This window comes from Macrotis lagotis, chromosome 8 (genome assembly GCF_037893015.1).
Source record: "Macrotis lagotis isolate mMagLag1 chromosome 8, bilby.v1.9.chrom.fasta, whole genome shotgun sequence".
NCBI classification, from domain to species: Eukaryota; Metazoa; Chordata; class Mammalia; order Peramelemorphia; family Peramelidae; genus Macrotis; species Macrotis lagotis.
In genome coordinates, this window is record NC_133665.1 from 188,559,186 (window position 1) to 188,579,318 (window position 20,133).

At 41.1% G+C, this 20,133-nt stretch overlaps 1 protein-coding gene across 1 annotated transcript in view; it reads right to left on the reverse strand.

The window, feature by feature from the left end:
• Positions 1–20,133, reverse strand: part of AMPH (amphiphysin) — a 103,321-nt gene that overhangs the window by 73,261 nt on the left and 9,927 nt on the right. The window contains exons 2-3 of the mRNA XM_074199208.1: positions 13,763–13,817; positions 2,661–2,755 (exon numbers count right to left, since the gene is read on the reverse strand). Of these exons, the coding sequence (XP_074055309.1) occupies positions 2,661–2,753 (93 nt within the window). The 5' untranslated portion in view covers positions 2,754–2,755; positions 13,763–13,817. The remainder of the gene's footprint in view (positions 1–2,660; positions 2,756–13,762; positions 13,818–20,133) is intronic.

A 20,133-nucleotide genomic window follows, 5' to 3' on the forward strand; every position in this document is an offset into this window, starting at 1 on the left:
CTGCCTTCCTTGTAAAGACCTACAAAACATCAGTAGCAGTGGAAGTAGAAGGAAGGAATAATTGCAGGGTGTCTCAGAGGATGGAAAGATTTCATTTGGTGACTCAATTGGTATATGAATTTTAAAGATGGAATAGAAGATGCCTTGATGTATCAAGGCTGAGTGACTGGGAGGAGGATCTTTATCCAGACAAGGAAGTAGCTTGCTTAATGGAAAATTATCAGAATGCCTTCTTAAACATGTTGAGCTGGAGGTGTCAGGTGTCAGGGGAATATCAAGGCAGAGATGTTGGCAGGTGCTTGGAAAGGTGAATCTGGAGCTTGGGATTGATGCCAAGGTTGGAATTCCAAAACTGTGAGTCATCCACATCCAAGCTGGAACTGAATCCATGGAAGTGGCTGAGAAGACCATGGAAGGGACACAGAGAGGGATGAACTAAAAGGCCAAGATGGAACCTGGGAAAATACTTGAATTTTGGTGGGGGGGGGAGAAGGACAAAAGTCAGCAAAGCAGCCAAGTTTCACCGCCCTCTCTCTAGACAGCCTTTGGGTGAGCCTGACTCATTGGGGGTGGTGACAGCTGTCTCTATGGTACAGTTTGGGGATGCAGGAAATGAACAAATCAGCAAATAAACACCTCTATCTTCAACTTCAGTTTTACCTTCAGCTCCAACCAACTGATGTATGAGATACCCCTAAATATGGAGAAAATCTTTTATTCCATTCATCCTTGAGGGCGATTGAAATTTGCACCATCAATGTCTAGAATCAGATCCTTTTCCAAAGAAATGCATTGTGATGGGTGTACAGAGCAAGTAGAGATGGTTTGTGAGGACTAAGTTAGAGAGGGAAATAAATACTTGGGCTTGGAATACAGCAGGGGCTATATTCTAGAAGGGAAAAGCCCAAGGGAAGGAAATGCTGGGACAAAGAGTACAAGGGGAAATGGTTAATAAAGGGAACTTCAGGTCAGGGGAAAGTGGGTTTAAATCCTTCTTTTTAATAAGTTGGAGGCTCTCTGAGCTTCAGAGAGTCAGTTAAGCACCATTGATTGAGCAGCTCCTAGGGACTGGGAGATCATCCCCATTCTCAAGGAGCTCATCATCTAATGCAGGAGACAACCTGACAAGACTTGGGTAGAAACAAGACACAGAAAAGGATCAGCTGGAGATAATATCAGAGGAAAGGCACCAGGATGAAGGGAATTAGGACAAACAAAGCAGTCCCATCCCTAAAGAAATGTATTTTACAAGGGAGCATTATTGAGGGCAGGAAATACAACCTAATTAGGTATATAAAAGTCATGACAGAAAGTACCAGGTCATGTTAAGCAGAGAGCATGAAGGATTGGGAGAAATCCATCAAAGTGTTGAGTACAAACAGATACCTGATCTGCTCATGGAAGGGAGATGATCATACGTGGGCAGGGGAAGAGGGAAGGAGGATGTGGGAGGCAGCAATGCAAAAGTCCAAGGCAAGTAGGAAATGTACCATTTTTGGTGAGGAACAGCTAGTTTGACTGGAACAGAGTACACAAAGGGAAGTAATGGAATGAAAGCTAGAGAGATAGATGGGAGACAGGTTGTGGAAGGCTTTCATTGCTGGGCTGAAGATCTTGTAGCTCATGCCGAAGCCAATGGGGAGCCAGTGGCAGTTTTTGAGTAGTGGTCATATCTACATTTTAGGAATAGACCTTTGATTGCTATATGGAAGATGAATTGAAATGAGGATAGATTGGAAGGAGGGAGAGCAATTAAAAAGCTCTTGTAATAGTCAAAGCAAACAGTGACGAGGATGGGGTGGGAAATCAAAGGGAATAAATATTTCTATAACACCTACTATATTCTAAGACTGTACTGAATGTTTTGTAAATCTGATATCATTTGAACTTCACAATAACCATCAAGTTCAGTGCTATTGATATTTTTATTTGACAGATGAGGAAATTAAGGCAGAAAGAGGTTAAGTGGCCAGGTTTACATAGCTAGTAAGTGTCTGAGGGGGATTTAAACCCAGGACAGACCCAGTATTTGATAAAGTACACCACCTAATGGCCTGCTAATAAGGGTTTGACCAGGATGGGCTATTTGAATGGAGAATGGGAATGGATACTTGAGATATTTTGGATGGAGAATTGACTTCAGTTGGCAAGTGAGTGGATATGGAGAGTGGGCACTGGGCAAAGGCAAAGATTGCTTTGAAATTAAAGTTGAAAACTTGGAAAGATGATCCTTATAAAAGAGATGTGGAAACTTGGAGATGGGTGTGTTTTTTAGGAAGAGACATAACAAGTTCTCTTTGGGACATGCTGAGTTTGAGATACCTATATAGGATAGAGAGATGTCCACATTTCAGAGTATAGCACAAGGTAGAGAGAGGAAGGTATTTTGATTCTGAAGATGAAAAATGATACTGAAACTCCAGTTTCCATCCAAAGTCATTTGAGAATCATCTCCAAATCTCTCAGAAAGTTGGGAATGGTCCAGATCAAGCTCGCCTGCACTGTCTTCCAGGCATATTGTTTCATATCATCATGAAAGCCCTAGAATAGTCAGAGTAGGATTGAGGGACTCATCCTGTACTCATGACTGGTGAGATGTATAAAGGGAGCTTCCCCCAGGTTCCCCTCTGAAGTCTGCTCCCTCGCTCTCATGTTCTCACCTCGCCCACCATCTTTACGTCTTCACGTCCATACCAGTCTGGCTCATAGACTTCGTGAAGGGACTCTGTCAGCTTCATTGAGGCCTCTTGCATGCCTGTTGAAGAAAAAAAAAGATCAAATATTTCCAAAGAAAGTCATAACTGATTCTGACCACCCCAAATTTTTGGAAATAGGACAAAAATACCAAAGAGTTTCTGATTCTTTAAATATTCTGAGAGAATCCTGAGAGGATTCAAAGGGGATGGGAGTGAGATGGCATAAAGGTTAGGAGATGGTACTTGAAGTCAGATAGACCTGGGTTCAAATACTACTTCAGAAGTCTTTCAGCTGTGTGACATCACTTAACTTCTCAGGGATTCATTTACCTTTTCTGTAAAATGGGGACAATGTTGTAACCATCTTCTCGTGTTTGATGTGAGGATTAAATGCCATTATTCATATACGATGCTCTGCTAATGTCCGAGATCTCTGTATTTTCAACTTCTTCTTTAGCTTCTCAGAGAGGTTCCAAGTGCTCCCTTATATTACTTACTGCCACTCTGAGTCAAGGGCTCTTTGGAGGCTGAGATAATTAACTTATGTTTGATTTCTATTCACCAAGTTCAGAAAATTTAGAGCTGGAAGTAACCTTAGGGATCATCTGGTTCAGGCCCCTTACTTTACACAAGAGGCAACTGAGGCTAGGAGAGGAGGTGTGACTCACTCACTATGAACAGCAGAGGACCAATTAGAACCCAAATTCTCTACGTCTATTGGATGACATGACCTCATGTAACCTGTCATCATTGGGTGCAAGGCTGGAACCAATAAGCCACTCCTACTCATCATCTTCCTCTATCTCAGAGGATACACTGATGTAAAAAAAACTTGCAAAATGAAATTAACTCTGATTTTCTTTAATTATAACAATAATCCATGTATATAAACTTTAAGAAGAGGGGAAATTAGGGGTAACAAAACAATCCTATGCAATGGTTCCCCTGAACTTGGATGTTTTGTGTTAGAATTAATTCAGCAAAAAAGAAAGGACGATACAGTCATCACTTTAGATCCTTGGGAGCTTAGCAATCATCTAGCCCAATATCCTCATTCCAGAGATGAGGAAACTGAAGCCAGAGATATTGAATGACTTGTCCAAAATCACACAGGTAGTGATGGTGAAGTCTAGATTTGAACCCAGAACATTGACTCATGGACTTAAAGTTGAAAGAGACTCTTAGAGCCTTTTTTGTCCATCTTTCTTTCCTTTATAAAGGAGGACTTGAAACCCAGGCAAATTGAGCCCAGGTCACCTAGTCAAGTAGATTTGAAGCTGGGTTCTCTGCCCCTAAATTTAGTCCCTTTTCTAAGTCGCCTTGATGCTTCAAACCACCATTTTATTCTACTTCACAGAAGCCATGAGAGTCTACACCAATGCGCAGAGACCTGGAGCTCTCCAGTCCCTTCTGAAGGGTTGAACACATTTGCTGGGTTCATTTCAAACAGAGTCTGGTAACCACTTGCCTGGTGGGTTGTGGTTAGCACTCTATTTTTTTTTTATGTGAAGAGTTAGCTCATTGGCCTCTTACTTCCTTTGAAATTATGGGACTCTGTGAGCCAGCAAGCCTGGGTCTGGTCCTCAATCCAGCCCTCGGGGCATTCTGAGTATTGGCCATTGACTGTCATCAATACACATGTACACACACACACACACACACACACACACATGTCCTCCCACCCCTGCAAGTTCAGAGCCAAAAGTCCCCAAGATGAAAAGAGACAAAGTCAGCATTTGAATACTTCTAAACTAAATCGCCAAAACACTTCTGCTATACTATTCTAAAAGAGGGTCGGCTAGTTAGTGCCATAGTGCCTACAGTGAGGAAAACTCATCTTACTAAGTTCAAATCTAGTCTCAGACATTTACTAGCTATGTGATTCTGAGAAAAAAAAAAAACACGGCTTGCCTCAGGTTCCTCATCTGTAAAATGAACTGGGGAAAAGTCATAGCAAACCAGTATCTTTCCCAAGAAATTCCCAAATGGCATCACAAAGGGTTGGAGGTTGACTGAAGTGACTGAACAACAGACAACAACTCCCAAAGAAGATGACTGCAATGGTGAGATTCTTTAAAACAATGTAGTTCCAGTTGGGCAATGAGCATTTATTAAGCTCCTACTAAATACCAGGCTCTCTAATACCTACTGGAATACCAAGAAAGGCCCAATACAATCTATATCCTCAAGGAGCTCTCAGTTTAATGGAGGAGATCACATATATATCACTTTGTACCAACAAGCTATAGACAGGCAAATCTGGGAAGGCGCTAGAAGGAAGAAGAGTTTGGAAAGGCTTCCTAGAGAAGAGGGAAAAGAGAAGTAGCAGAAAGAAGACCTCAAATTTCAGGGGGGAGGCATAGTAGTTCATGAGCCTGAACTTGACAACAGCTTGACAGTGGGCTGCAAACCTCAGCAGCTAACTAAAGAATGTGAGAAAATCTTGGAAAAACTGTCATCTGTCCCTGGGCTGAGCAAACAGAACCAGAATTTAGCTTTGAAGTCAGGAAAAAATACAATACATAATATATTAGCTCTCTTCCTAGCTATTTATTTATCCATCTTGGTCCCTCTTTTCACCTCTTCCTTCCTTCTTTCTCTTTTCTTATTTCCTTCCTCCCTCCTTCCTTCTCTCTCTCTCTCTCTCTCTCTCTCTCTCTCTCTCTCTCTCTCTCTCTCATTTTCTTTAGTCATTTTCAGTTTTTCAGTTGTGTCTGACTCTTTGTGAACCCATTTGTGGTTTTCTTAGCAAAGATACTGTAATGGTTTATCATGTCTTTTTTCAGCTCATTTGACAGATAAGGAAACTGAGGCAAGCAGGATTAAGGGTCCAAGGTCACACAGTTAGTAGTAGGTATCCAAAGTTGAGCACCTTGGAGAAAGGAGTTCCTGGGTTCAGGTATTTTATCCCCTGTCACCTAGCTGCTCCTCACCAGAAATATCAGGGTAAATTTTACTTGAAGAAAGTATTCTATCTTTCAAACTTCAATAATAGCAGGGAAAAGCATGACTACATACAAGAATTGGGGATTTATTTCTCCTCTGAGTTTGATAGTTTGGTAATTGTTTTGAGCAAGACAAAGCTTTTTTCGACTTTCCTTATGTTTAGCCAATATGGGATGATCAGTTTTCCCCTTGCATTAACTGTGGCTGGGGACACAAAGCAGAAAGTACTAGTTCATACACATGAAAAATGTCTCTTTACGTGGGAAACAAAGAGATTTCAGAAACGGAGGCTCAGATGGAAACATGGCTCTCAAGAAGTCATCAATTTTCAAATCTTCTTGGGTTTGTTTGGTGCCATAAGCTGCAATTCTTTGGGTTTAGTTTATGGATCACAGGTCATATGGGGGTGGAAAATGGAATTCAATTGATTCTACTTAGACTGATGATATTATATGAGGACTTAATGACTTCTCAGAGACTAGCAAATGGATTATCAATGACAAGGAAAATGAATTTTACCTAGGTAGAATTGAGATAGACTGAATTTAAGGCCACTAGGTGGTACAGTGGACAGAGCAGCCACTGGTCAAGATTCAGGCTTCCCTGAGGTCCAGAATCCACTCATTGTGAGACCCTGGGTAAGTCACGTAATCTCCTGATTTCAATTTCATTGTTGGTAAAATGGGAATAAAAACAACATCTACCTCACAGAGTTGTGAGGATCAAAAATTTGCATCAAATTTGTGGTTATCACATTTCTATGACCTGTCAGGGCCTCAGTTTCCTCATCTATTAAATGAGAGGGTTATCAAAGTCTGAGGTCCCTTCCAGCTCTCAGTCTTTGAAGATAGTGGAAACAACAGAAAAAGTCCATTTTTGAAGACTGGGGTGAATGTGGATACCATCTAAGGTATTTGGATTTCTAAGATGAATGCTAGCTCCATCCTCAACCTCCAATGACCTTTCAGTCTACTAAGGCTCTGAACCTACATAATTCATTTTTCTCCCTCATTCTACTGTACAATAGACTTCAGAAAAATCATATGGGGGTATGTGGAATATAAGAGGAACTGGGATGGTATGAAGTACAATGCTACCTAGTCCAGGTATTCTATGAAAAGATCACCTCTGGGCAACATGAAACCTTCAGGTGAGTGGGGCTTATCTGGGGCTGATTATAAGGCTTGTGGTCCTAATGTCTTCTCCCAGATATCCAAGATGCTGCCAGGATTAACTGGGTACAATTATCCTCTCAACTCTCACAGCTTAGAAAATGGTGCAAGATAGAGAATCTAAGGGCCTCAGGGACTTAATTGTCCCTTAATGAGCAGAGACAGAAAGGAAGGAAGGAAGGAAGGAAGGAAGAACTGTCCTATCTCAGATGTGTCCAGAGCTTCTGGATGGAGTCATTCAGATTAGTTGCATAGAATCAGGGAAAGTCAAGGCAAGAAACAATCTTAGAGACAATTCAGTTCAACAAATTCATTTGACATGTGAACAAATGAATGTTACAACAGAAACATGCTTAGAGGGTATGTTGGGTTTGCCAATACATGGACACTGACTGATGCCACAGAGGTTAAGTGCCTTCTCTCTAGTTATATGGCTACTAAATGAGAGAACAAGATGAAAGCACAGCCTTAGGATTCACAGTTTCATAGATCAGAATGAGATAGTCCCCTGGAGACCATCAATTCAAACCCCCATATTTTATATATGAGGAAACTGAAGCTGATAGAAGTTAAATGACTGGCTCAGATTCATACACCTAATGTAGGTAGAATTTGAACCCATTTCCATTGATTCCAAGTCTAATAGAGTTTCCATGACCCCATCTACTTGCTTCAAGTCCAATCCAGCTGTTTCTCCACAAAATCAATTAATAAGTGATCATTAACAACTAATATGAATTAGACACCATATTAAAACATTCCCCAAAACCAAATAAGTAAAAGTAAAACAAAAATGGCTCCCTACACCTGGCTTGCTTCAGTATGTTGAGGATCAATAATCATAGTGGCTCCCAATATTGAGAGCTGGAGAATTCCCCTTAACAGACCAATAACTTTAGACTAACAATATTCAGATCCTTGTCCATCAATTGGAGAATGGCTGAACAAATTATGGACTATGTATGTGATAGAACACTATTGTTCTACAAGAAATCAGGAGGGATGGAATTTCAGAGAAGTCTGGGAAGACTCGCATGAATTGGTGCTAAGTGAGATGAACAGAACCAGAAGAACATTGTATACCCTAACAGTAACATGGGGTGATGATCAACTTTGAAATGATCAGGGACAATGTTAGGGGATCTGTGATGGAGAATACCATCTGTATCGAGAGAAGGAACTGTGGAGTTTAAACAAAGACCAAAGATTATTATCTTCAGTTTTTAAAAAATTGTCACACAGCTCAGAAGTGGGATTTGAACTCAGATCCTGACTCCAGATCACTTCCCATCATGTCAGTAAAAGTCAATCACATTTTTTCTTGGTCAAATAAACAATATATTGAAAGGAAAATTGGATTCACAAGTCCTTTTCTTGATGAGTGAACACCATATACATATCCTATCATCATATCACATCATCATATTGTTTTGAAAAAGGAATTCACAGTAGAGGCTCAAAGATAACCTCTCATTTTTTTTCTTTCAAGTTTGCCATATGCTTTCACAATTAGAACTGTCCTAAAGTGGATGGCAGATCCCCAAGTAAAAGCTGACTAATCCCTGGTAGGGGAGTCTATGGGGTAGAGGTTGTGTCAAATGGCATCTGAAGACCCCTCAAGATGGTTCAGTGCAGAACCTGGTAGGATAAATCTGCACTAGAAAAATGACCACATGGATGAAATTACTCAGTTCTAATGGAGATAAGGCTTCTATGTGGCCCTATTATGACATAATAGAGGGAAAGCTTCTTTATAAGGATTGATTTTCTTTATCAGCAAGGTGTTGTTACTGCCAATAAAAAGAGTGAGGGAGGAAGGAAGGAGGAAGGGAGGGAGGTAAATAAAAAGAGAAGGAGGGGAAGGAAGGAAGGAAGGAAGGAAGGAAGGAAGGAAGGAAGGAAGGAAGGAAGGAAAAACAAGCTGATCATTTGAAGCTGGTTTAAAAACTAGCCACAATAAAAATCACCTTGTGAGTCTGCACAATGAGGGAAATACTACATACATCTCCCTCACCTCAGGGTTGTTGTGAGACTTAAATGAGATCATTCAGTTGAGCTTTAGATGTGTCCTTATTTTTAAAGTGTCTCTGCATGGCCTATGATCTGGGGTGGTGGAGACCTCCCCCCACTCAGCCACAGTCTTGTATGAAAATGAAATCAGTGTGGGACACGCCTGGAGAGGAGGGTGGGGTGTAGGAGATCTGCAGCAATGTTTCCTCCAAGACCAAATTGCTCCAGATTGCTTGCTTTCTCAGCTCCTGTAGTTGTTCTTCAGTGTGTTAGTGTGTGTGTGTGTGTGTGCTTCCTTTTCCTCTTCTGCTGGTTCTCAGTTGTCATTTCCCATTGCTCTCAGTGTGTTGGAGTCTTGGGAAAACAGTTACCCCAACTGCTTATAATTATGTCTAGAATAAGAATAATGGGACTCTATCTGGGCCGATTACCCATGGGTAGAGTAGCCGCCTGGATTCCCCAGGGTTCCTTTCCCAGCTCTGTTTTTGACTGAGCTCTGAATAGTCAAAGTCACAAATAGAATCCTAAGATGATCAGCTTGGAGCTGGAGGGGACTTCAGAAATCAATCCAACCCCTTCCTCTTACAGATGAGGAAACTGAGGGACAGAGGAATTACATTATTTGTCCAGGATCAAACTGGAAGTGATAGAGGGAAGACATGAGCCTAGGTTCATTGGTGAGACTTAAAGGTACTGTACCAGTCTGCTTCTCTCATGGTGTGTGAGCTCCCCTGAGGAAGTGATACTGTACTCTATTATGATTGCATCAAGCTTCACCTGTCCTCTCTCATCTTCCTGGTTGTCAGAAAAGGCACATTTTTGCTGCCATCCTCAGGGAGGTCATGATGGATGGGCTGATTTTTTGGATAGGCAGGCAGTAGCTACAGCAGTAGCCCTGTAGAAAGACTAGCATTTCTCATTCTAAGGCTGCCTAGAGGCAGCAGAGTAAAAATGGGGAGAGCCCTGGCCTCCAAAATGGACCTTTATGCTGTAAATTGACATTTGACTGTTGGGACTAGGGAGAAAAGAGATCCAGGGACCAGTCGTGTTTGCCTGGATACTCTTCCCAGTGGATTTGTTTTCCTGGGGTTTTTTGGCTTCTTCAGTGCCTAATACAGAGCATAGTTCATTGTGAATATTTCATAAACATTTGAGGAAGAGTGGCCTCATTGACATCACAACCTCACAGGACAAGGAACCTCACAATTCTTTTCTTTTGGATACACCATGTCTGGATTTCTTTGTCCAAGAACCACATTTTGAAAGAACATTGACAATATAACTCCAGACAGATGGAAGTTTCAAAAAGGCAAGTTTACATTTGAAGTATGGAAAACCTTGCTGACAATTAAAGTCATTTCAAAGTTGTTGTTCATCCTTCATTTTTTTATTTATTTAAGGTAATGGGGTTAAATGATTTACCTAAGGTCATACAACTAGGCAATTATTAAGTGTCTGCAGCTGGATTTGAACTCAGGTCTTCCTGACTCCAGGACTAGTGCTCTATCCACTGTGCCACCTAGCTGCCCCTTGTTCTTCATTCTTGAAGAGGACCAATGACATCATGAGAATGATTTCTTGACTTGTGTAGAAATTGGATATGAGTGGTGCAGAGCTTGTAATGTCATCAGTCTCACTCTCTCCTCCAGAGTCCTAGAAGTCCAATGACTAGACAAAAGTCAAGATGATTTGTGATGGTCCAGGATGCATGACCTTGGACTTTTCAAATTAAGGTCTTTTCCAGGTCTCAGTTTGTCTGAAACCACACCTTTTCAATGACTAAAGGCTGGGTAAGAGTTGGGACCAAAAAATGGCTCAATTGACAATCACAAAGTTATCAGTCTGGGAGGGGAAGACCCCTGAGTTTCTGGATAGAGAAGAAAATAATTGCTATTTAGTCTTTCTAAGCCAACCTAAACAACAAGTCACTAAGTCAAAGCAGAATAGTCTTCCATGGGAGATAGCAGGAATCTCACAATTCTTTTCTTTTGCAAGGCAATGGGGTTAAGTGACTTTCCTAAAATTACACAGCTAGGTAATTATTAAGTGTCTGAAACTGGATTTGAACTCAGGTCCTCCTGACTCCAGGGCCGGTGCTCTATCTACTATGCCACCTAGCTGCCCTAAATCTCACAACTCTTGAGGGAAAAAAGGATTAGATACTTTATGTCAAAGTTGAAAGGATTTTTAATTTATGTGGAATGAAAAAAGAGGGAGGGCAAATTCAAGACCCATTATTAACCAATCCATGACAAATCCCCAAACCGGGTTTATTTTTTCTAGTGATGCTCTTGTCAATACCCCCAATTTCCACATCTTTCCTGAATTTATCATCATACATCAGACAGGGTGAGGAAATTGAACAGCTCTCAACTGGCTTACTGTGTTTGATGACACCCCCCCTCCCACTATGGACATGAGGGCTGGTGGCCAAATATCCCAGAGAGTTATCACCCAAACTGGCAGAAACTGTTGATGCCATTCCTTCTGCCTCCCATGAATTTTCTGCCCTTCCTGGTGGTGGATACCCTTCAAAAGTGCAGATAAAACTCCTGTGGGAAGTCCTTCATCAGTTTGCTAATCAGAAGTAATCTTTGGCATCTCTGCATTCAGTTTTCTTGGGCAACACATATACTCTCCTTAGCAAATATCTTGCAGCTTTCTTTTGTCAGCTGTTAGACATGAGCGTGCCCACTGCCAAAGGGCTAAATAAAGCCTACTGCTAGCCTTGGTGAGAGTTGCCTATAGGTCATTCATTATGTGTTTGGACCATAATCAAAAAGCCAAATGTGGTCTGAGGAGGAATGGGGGTCTCAGGAAAGGCACATATGTTTCCTCCTTTCTTTGAGCGCATTAGAAAAGGTCTCTCACATTTTCATTGCTCATCTTCCACAGGAACCTTTCAGTAGAGTATAGATGCATGGTTCAAGTTCAGTCTGTTTGAAGAACAGTTTGATTTGGAATTTTACTTAGTACTCTGCAATTAGCCAAAATAAAAAGAATTCAGCTTTTTTCCCCTAACTCATTTGAATCTTAAATACTTTTTAAAAGAATTTCAAAGTTTCCCAAGTTACTTATGTCCTACCTTTAAATTTTCATTATCATGTTGGTAAAGATCTTTGAGGGGGGGTCCCGTACTCTTACTCTGTTTCCTACTTGTTTGTTTACATATTTTAAATCTCTGAATAAATTGTAAATTCCTTGAAAGGACAAATTGTGTCCTATGAGAGAGGAAAAAAAGAAAGAAAATAAAGAGATAGAAAGAGAGAAAGGAAGGAAGGAAGGAAAAGAGAACGTTCTAGGCTTGTAGCAACATCATTCAAATAGATATGGAACCTTTCAAAAGGAATATTTTGAAGCAAAAAACTAATTTAGATGAATATTTGTTTAAGAAAAATCAGTCATTGGAAGTGCAGTATAAGGGAGAGTGTGTCTGATCCAGGGTTACAGGATTTAGAGCTGGGAAGGATCTTAGAGATCATGTTGTCCAAGTCCATTATTTAATAAATGAGGAAACTGAGTCATAGAATCTCTATTTAAGTCCTTTTTCTGTCATTTACTGGATGGGTCAAATTACTTATCCTTTCTATCATTCTTCTTATTTGTAAACCTAAGTTAATATTTTTTCTCCTCTTCTCATTCCACAGGGATGTTGTGAGGAGAGAACTTTAGAAGCTGCAGGGTAATTAGAAACGGTGGCTAATTGGTGCTCTAAGCTCATTCTTCTCATTGCATACGCCGTGTGAGTGGACATAGAAATGGTGGCTGTACTGCTAGTTTTCTAAGTAGGCTTTTCATACTCCACAGACCATTACTTGGGTGGATAAAATAATGCTTTGTGAATCAAAGGGTTGAAAAAGAGGCTCATTACAAATAACTTCAGCAAGTTATTAGGAGAAGTATTAGTATTAGAAGTGGAAGGCAGGGGCAGCTAGTGGAAGACAGGGCATAGTGCCCTGGAGTCAGGAGGACCTGAGTTCAAATCCGACCTCAGATACTTAATAATTACTTAGCTGTGTGGCCTTGGATGAGCCACTTAACCCCACTACCTTGCACAAAAAACCTTAACAAAAACAAATACAAAAAATAAGGGGAAGACATAGCAAATTTTGGTGAGAATCAGAAGACCTGTTTGACTCTTCTCTTATTTTCTAGCTGTGTGTCCTTGGGTAAACATTCACTCTGAGTTTCCATTCTTTATCTCTAAAACTGGAAATGATAACAAATTTTACTATCTACTTCACAAGACTGCAATTGGGACAAAGGTTCAGAAATCTTTTATCACCCTAGAGATTTGTGATGGTTATTGCTATTATCATCTTTACTGTCCTAATCTGATGCTGCATCATGATGGAGACAAACCTGAGTTCTAAAAGGCTAGATATATGAAAAACACGTTCTGATAGATTCGACAAAGTTGGAAAGGCTTCAAGGAGAGGTCTGGCTATGGTGTACTTGCACGCACATGTGTTTGTGTGTGTGTGTGTGTGTGTGTGTGTGTCTGTGTCTGTGTGTGTCTGTATGTCTGTGTGTGTCTGTGTGTGAATTATCCACCAACAAGCCATTCAGAAAGGCTTTTCACCAAGGTGATAATCCAAGTAACGAATCAAGTAAAGAATGTTTTAGCCACAGCGACTTGCAGACTGCCTACGAAGGCAGGGAAGGGTAGCAACCTCAGTCAGTGAAGGAAGGTTCACATTTGGTGAATTCAGAGATTCAAGTATTGAAGCCAGCCTTGCTATCCTATTTGAGGATACCCCAGTCACAGTGTTGCTTTGCAAGCCTGGCTTCCCACCCAGACATTCTTTGGCTCTACCCTGGGTTAGAGATCTTTGGGGTCACTTGTTTCCACATCACTGCCAGCCCCTAGCCCATTGGGAGATCCTTCTTCCATGCCTCGCAGAATATTTTTATGGCAAACATCTCAAAGACCATTACCTTTGATGGCAGCTAAATATCCCCGGAGTTCTCTCTGAAGTCTCGTACCCTCCGCCTGAAATGTAACAGAAAGGAGATATATTATCCTCATAATTGAATTTAAACACAACATCTGGCGGAGGCACAAATTGGGCTCTGGAATTCAAAGACTTCAATTCTGGACTCAACAGGTAGATCCCCCACATAACTCACTAAGGCTAAAAGTTTCAGAGCAGGTATAAATCAGCATCAGTGGAGGGAATCTCCTCACCAGGACTTCCTTTTTCCAAATGGGTGGACTGAGTCCAGGCACACTGATACCAGACTTGCTCAGGTTTTAAGAGGCATTGGTTTCAGTCTACAATTAATTGAACAAAGGGAGATGAAGGGTGATCAAAAAAAGTGATCTACAATAGAGGACATTGCTCCTTCCCCCAAAGAGAAGAGAAGCTCAAGGAAGGACTGTTTCATTTTAGTCTCTTTAGACCTGGAGCCAAGTATAGTATCCAGTACACAGTAGGTGTCTAATCAATGTTAGTTGAAATAAACCGAGGCTCATGTGCACACCCATGCACACAAACACCCATCACACTCACGTAGATCCTTCTTCAAAGTCTTCCAGTGAGTAAAATCAGGAGAGTTTCCATGTGAAAATGATTTCTTGAATATACACGTGGCTACAGCTCCATACATACTGTAGCTAGCAGGATAAAGACTCATCTTTGCAGAGTTTACCAGGTACCAATTCATGTTGATTTGGCCCACCCAGCCTCTTTTGGGTTTAGCATCGTTCTCTCCCATCACACAGTCTCCATCCTAGCTCAGGCCCTAGGCATCTCCAGCTTGGACTCCCACAATTGCCGTCCTGCAATGGTCCTTCTGGTTCCTGGTCCTTCCTTCTTTAATCCATCCTCCACACCACCTGCTAAAAAATCTTCCTAAATCCCTAAGGTCTGAGGAAATTAAATTCTAAGACTTAATCCTGGCCTTGGAGTTAGGATGAACTTAGTTCAAATTATTTCTCAGGCATTTTTTAGCTGTATGACCCTAGGTAAGTCACTTAATCTCTGACCCAGTTTCCTTAGCTGCAAAAGGAGAGGATTGGACTATGTCCCTCCCAAATAAGCACACATGATCCAGGATCCTATCACTAGCTTTCTCCCAAATCTTCCGTTTTTGTTGTTTCTCAAATCCCCTCCCAATTCATCAAGCTAGCATTTAAGACCCCCCAATATTTGACTCCTTCCTTCCTTTCCAAGCTCATTCCCTATTTCTCCTCTTAGCACACTTTCCATTCTCTTCTAATCAACCTGTAAGTCATTCCTGAGGAACTTTGTTATTCCATGACATTCCCCTCTCCCTGTTCTGCTTTCCTCCACTTCTAACTCTCCCCGTCCCTTCCAAACTGAGTCCCAAGAGTCACTTCTAAATGATTCTGCCTAGTGACACAAACTCAAAGGCAGGTCTAAAAAAAGCATCTGTCTTCAGCGGACTGTAAGATGACCACTGAGTTTGCAAAGATAAATTATTCACAAACCAAACAAAAAAAATCAATAAAGCTTGAATTGTTGACATTTTCTTAGTGGTAATGGAACTTGTGTTAGACATCTTATAAATCCAAGATCAAAAGAATGTTGAAATCAGAAGTCAAATATGTTCCAGTGTGAGTGAGAAAGCTTCCCAAGAGAGGGTGGCCTCTTGTCACTTCCATGTGAATCCAATTACAATTTGCTCATGGTTATTGTCTTAATAATTCAATTCAATTCAAACCGCATTTATGAAGTGATGGTTTGGAGTCATCTAGAATGATGGGGGCCAGATAGAGAGAGAGACAAAAAATGAACAGTCTCTGCCCCAGGGAGCCTACAATGTAAAAGACGATACAATATCACATCAACAAATACAAAGAAAATACTGACTTGACAAACAAAAAAGAAGTAAATCTTCAAATAACCCTTTTAACCCCAATTCCATCTATAAATATAGGTGGAAATGGCTGGCTGGCTGGCTGTGTCGTTAGGTATGTATGTGCAAGTATATGTACATATGTGTTTATAGATGTATATTAAATAACATTTTAACAAAAAATAGAGAGGAGGGAGAAAGAGAGGGAGTGAAAAAAGAAAAAGACAGGAAGAAATAGGAGGACAAAGATAGAATGAAAGGTGAGCAGCTATTGTTCAGCACCATCATCCCCTGTGGAGTAGCCACATAAAGACTTATCAGGGTAAATGGATTTTTCTACTGTAGGTTCCCCCCCCCCCTTCTTAGGATATTATATACCAATTTAAGCCTGGGTTCAAGGAAAGAGTACAAAGAGTGAATTAAAGCACCAATAACTAGAAATTGAGTGGGTCGGGGTGAGCTTGAAGAGCCATAAACTCTCTTAGTATGTCTAGAAATGAAAAAAAAGGCAAGGAGAGTAAAACGTATGAAGTTCTGGAATCCCAGATGAAATCCGGTGTCTGACCCAAGCCTAGAATGCAGGCTGGTTAATCTCTTTAAGATGAGCTGGAATAGGCTGCAATAAATACAAGGATGACTTTCTATATGGCTGGACACAAAAGGATATTTTCAGAGCGATGGAGAGAAAAGGAAATGCATCCTGGGAGTGTCATGGAAATCATCGGCCCTCAGCAATTACCATGTACAAGGCTGCACTTGTTGAGGGTAGAAAACTGGAGAGCTTGTGAAAATCATTAAAATACCAAATAATATTCTCCAACTCATCTTTGTGCACAGTAGATCTAGGGATATTGTTTCTGAGAAATCAGTCAACTGACCAATCAATCACCAGATAAAATGGAATGATTTTTATAGAGCCATTAGCCAATGTTTGGCCCACAATAGGTCCTGAATAAAACTATTTAACAGATACAGAGTGTCTACTGGGTGATGCCAGACACTCCGCTAAGAGTTTTATAATTATTATCTCATTTGAGCCTCCTGGGAGGTAGGTACTTATTATTTGATCCTCATTTTGCAGATAAGGAAACTGAGAGAGTGGTTAAGTTTCTTGCACAGAATCACACAGCTCATAATTGGCTGAGACTGGATTTGAACTCAGGCCCTCCTGATTCTCGAACCTGTGTTATTTGTACATGGTGCCCCCCAAGTTGGTATTTCCTTTCCCCTACTTCTGACATGGCAGTTTGATTCTCAGGATACATAGATGCTTCCTACTCCAGATGGTTAAACTTGGGGGGTAACCCTTGACCTTCAGAATCCGATGCCTTTGTTTCCACCATCAGTACAAACCTCCAGCTTCTTAGAGGCTGATTCAAGTGGGGCAGATGCAGGAACAGACCACGATGACAACATTTTTAATAGTCTTGCAGAGACCAGCCCCCTGATCAGCCCAGCATTCAGTGCCCTTCTGTTGGCTCCCCAGGCATGACCCTTGGTCAGCAGGGTGGTGGAAACAAAATTAAAATGGTGAGAGTCGCTATGCCCCTGAGTCATGATGAATTACTAATGCATTGTTTTAAAGGAAAATCTTGGAAAGAAATGCTTTCATGCTTCCATGTCATTTAGGATTTGAGAAGGCATGTGAATAGTCTTTGTGTTGGTAGATCACTTAAGCATGAGTTAAACAAGAGACGCCAAGCCATGAGAGACGCAGTCCCTGCCTTCATAGAGCTTCTGTTTGATTAGTGATTAAGATGTGGATGGGGGGGTTCAAAATGCAATATATAGGTATATATATATATGTATATATATATAAAATGGATATTTTATATATTCAAGTTGGTTAGGGAGGAGGCACTAGTTATGGGGAGATAAAGAGAGGTTTCAGCAAGAGTCTACATTGGAGAAGGTCATGGTTGAGCTGACCTTTAAAAGACCTTCAGCCTAAAATGTCCAGGTGGCAGTTGGTTGAGTGGAACTGGAGTTTTATGATGATAGATTTGGGAATCTATAGGTCTGAGAAATCTTGGAATCATCTACATAAAGAGGATAATCAAACTTACTGGAGTTGAAAGTGAGAGAGAGAGAGAGAGAGAGAGAGAGAGAGACAAAGACAGAGAGAGACAAAGACAGAGAGAGACAGAGAGAGGAGAGATAGAGACAGACACAGAAAGGCAGAGCAACAGAGAGAGAAAGAGAGTAGAGTCAGAGAAAGACAGAGACAGAGACAGAGAGAGAAAGAGAGAGAGAGAGACAGAGAGACAGAGAGAGACAGAGAGACACAGAGAGACACAGAGAGATACAGAGGGACAGAGAGAGACAGAGAGACAGAGACAGAGAGAGACAGAGAGAGACAGAGAGAGACAGACAAAAATGGACAGAGAGACAAAGGTACAGAGACAAATACAGAAATAGAGATAAAGATATAGTCTCTCAGAAACAGAGTCAGAGTCAAAGACAGAGAGATAGAATAGTGTAAAGTAGGAATTGTTACCTTAGAACTATTAATTTACTTTTAAAAATAATTTGATTACTGGGCTCCAATATAATTGATTTTTCTTTGCAAATCTGTGTATTTTTTATGCATTTTACAAAATGATGCTGATAATAGGGCCATAGTCTTTATCAGAGTGTTCAAAGGGTCTAGGTAACAAAAATGGTTAACAATTCCAGGTGTAGGGAGAGAGGAGAGCCTAGGCCAGTGGTTTGGGTTACACCCAGAGATAGCAGGTTTGATATGGAACATGAACCAACAACCAAGATAAAGAAGGAATTGTCAAAGAGGTAGGAGGAGAACCAAGACAGAGAGACATGTCCTAAAAACCCAGAGAAATGAGAAAGAGGATGGCCAACAGAAATAAATGCTGCAAAAGAAGATGAGAGGATAGAGGCTAATTACCAGATTTGTCAATTAAGTGGGTGCTTAGTGACTTTGGAGTTTCAGCTGAGTGATGAACTGAGAAGCCAGATCAGAGGGAATTGAGAAATGACATGGTAATGAGGAAGTATTGGGACAAAGTATAGTTAGCAGTAATTATTAGCATTTCTATAATGCTTACACACTTCTAATAATGCTTCAGATTTGCAAAGCAGTGTACAAACATTATACCATTTGATTCTCACAACAACCTTAGGGGGTGAGTGGTTTTACTTTCCTCCTCATATGGATTAAAAAAAAATTTGAGCAGTCAGCAATGAAGTGAAGTGTTCAGTTATACAATTAATAAGTGCCTAAGGACAAATTTGAACCCAGGACTTCCTAACTCCAGTTGTAGCACTCTGTCCTTGTGTTGTCTGACATTTTCTAGAATATTGGCTTCAAAGTGGGGCATAAGGACGATATATCTTACTCCAAGAGAAGTCTCTAGCCAGAAAAGTCTCTTTGGGGGGAAAGGAGGAATCAAACAAAGCAGGACTCGGAAGATATCCTAGGAAAGATCAATAGCTGGTCTAACTGGGGACTAGCACTTTCAGCTCATTCCCATACAATGCCTTCTTCAATCACCTTCATGGTCACTGGAACAAATTATTCATATCCACCCATTTCACTTGGGAAAGTTTTCATATGCTTGTGAAGACTAACTCATCAGTGGGTTTGAGGCCTGTCTATTGGCCTCCATGAAATTAGTTTCACTCATCTGCTGAGTCAAGAGTGCAGACTGCTGCATGTGTTACAACTTTGTGGAGCCATGGGTGAGAGTTGGGTGAAGGGAGAAACCAAAGATAGATGAGCAGCCCTCACATCAGAGGTGCCAGTCATCCTGAACATCCCACAGACTCCTACAAGCCAATAAGTGATAACTCCAGCCTACCTGGACAGCAGTGAAACAGGGATAGGTGAAGTATATACAAGATGGCGCAGGGTGGTAGGGCAGAAAAATGACTGGAGTTGAGGGTATGGGACAGGTTAGATAGTATGAGCCCTGAGTTGTTACCAATTGGAGCAGCATGCCCTGGGGGTGGGTCATATAGAACTGTAATCTTTCATAGAAACAAATTGAGGCCCTTTACCCAGTGCTTCTCTTCCCCTCCACATGGTGGACGTGGAATTTCTTATATTTGAGGAATGAGACAAAGATCATTGGACCATTGGATTACCAATTCCCTTCTCCTGAAAATTCTCCCTCCATCACCACCAAATTCCCATGGAGAAATTGCAAAAACCACAGAAAAGGTGTAAGTTAGAAATCATTGGTTCTAATGAGGCTCTGAGAGCCGATACAAATTCCCCAGGCTTACACAGATAGTTGTACAAATCTGGGGTGCTGACCCAGGCCTTCAGCCTGTTAATCCAGTTTCCTCTTTGCCATGTTAATAGCATTCAACAGGGTCAGATGAGAGCTCACAGGGTAAAAGGGAGAGTGAATGGCCAGGAAATGGAGAAAAATAGATCCAGAATGGAATGAGGATCTTCACATAGTATCTGTGGAAGTAGAACAGTCTGGGGTGACCAAGGAGGGACTCAGATTGCAGTGAGCATGAAG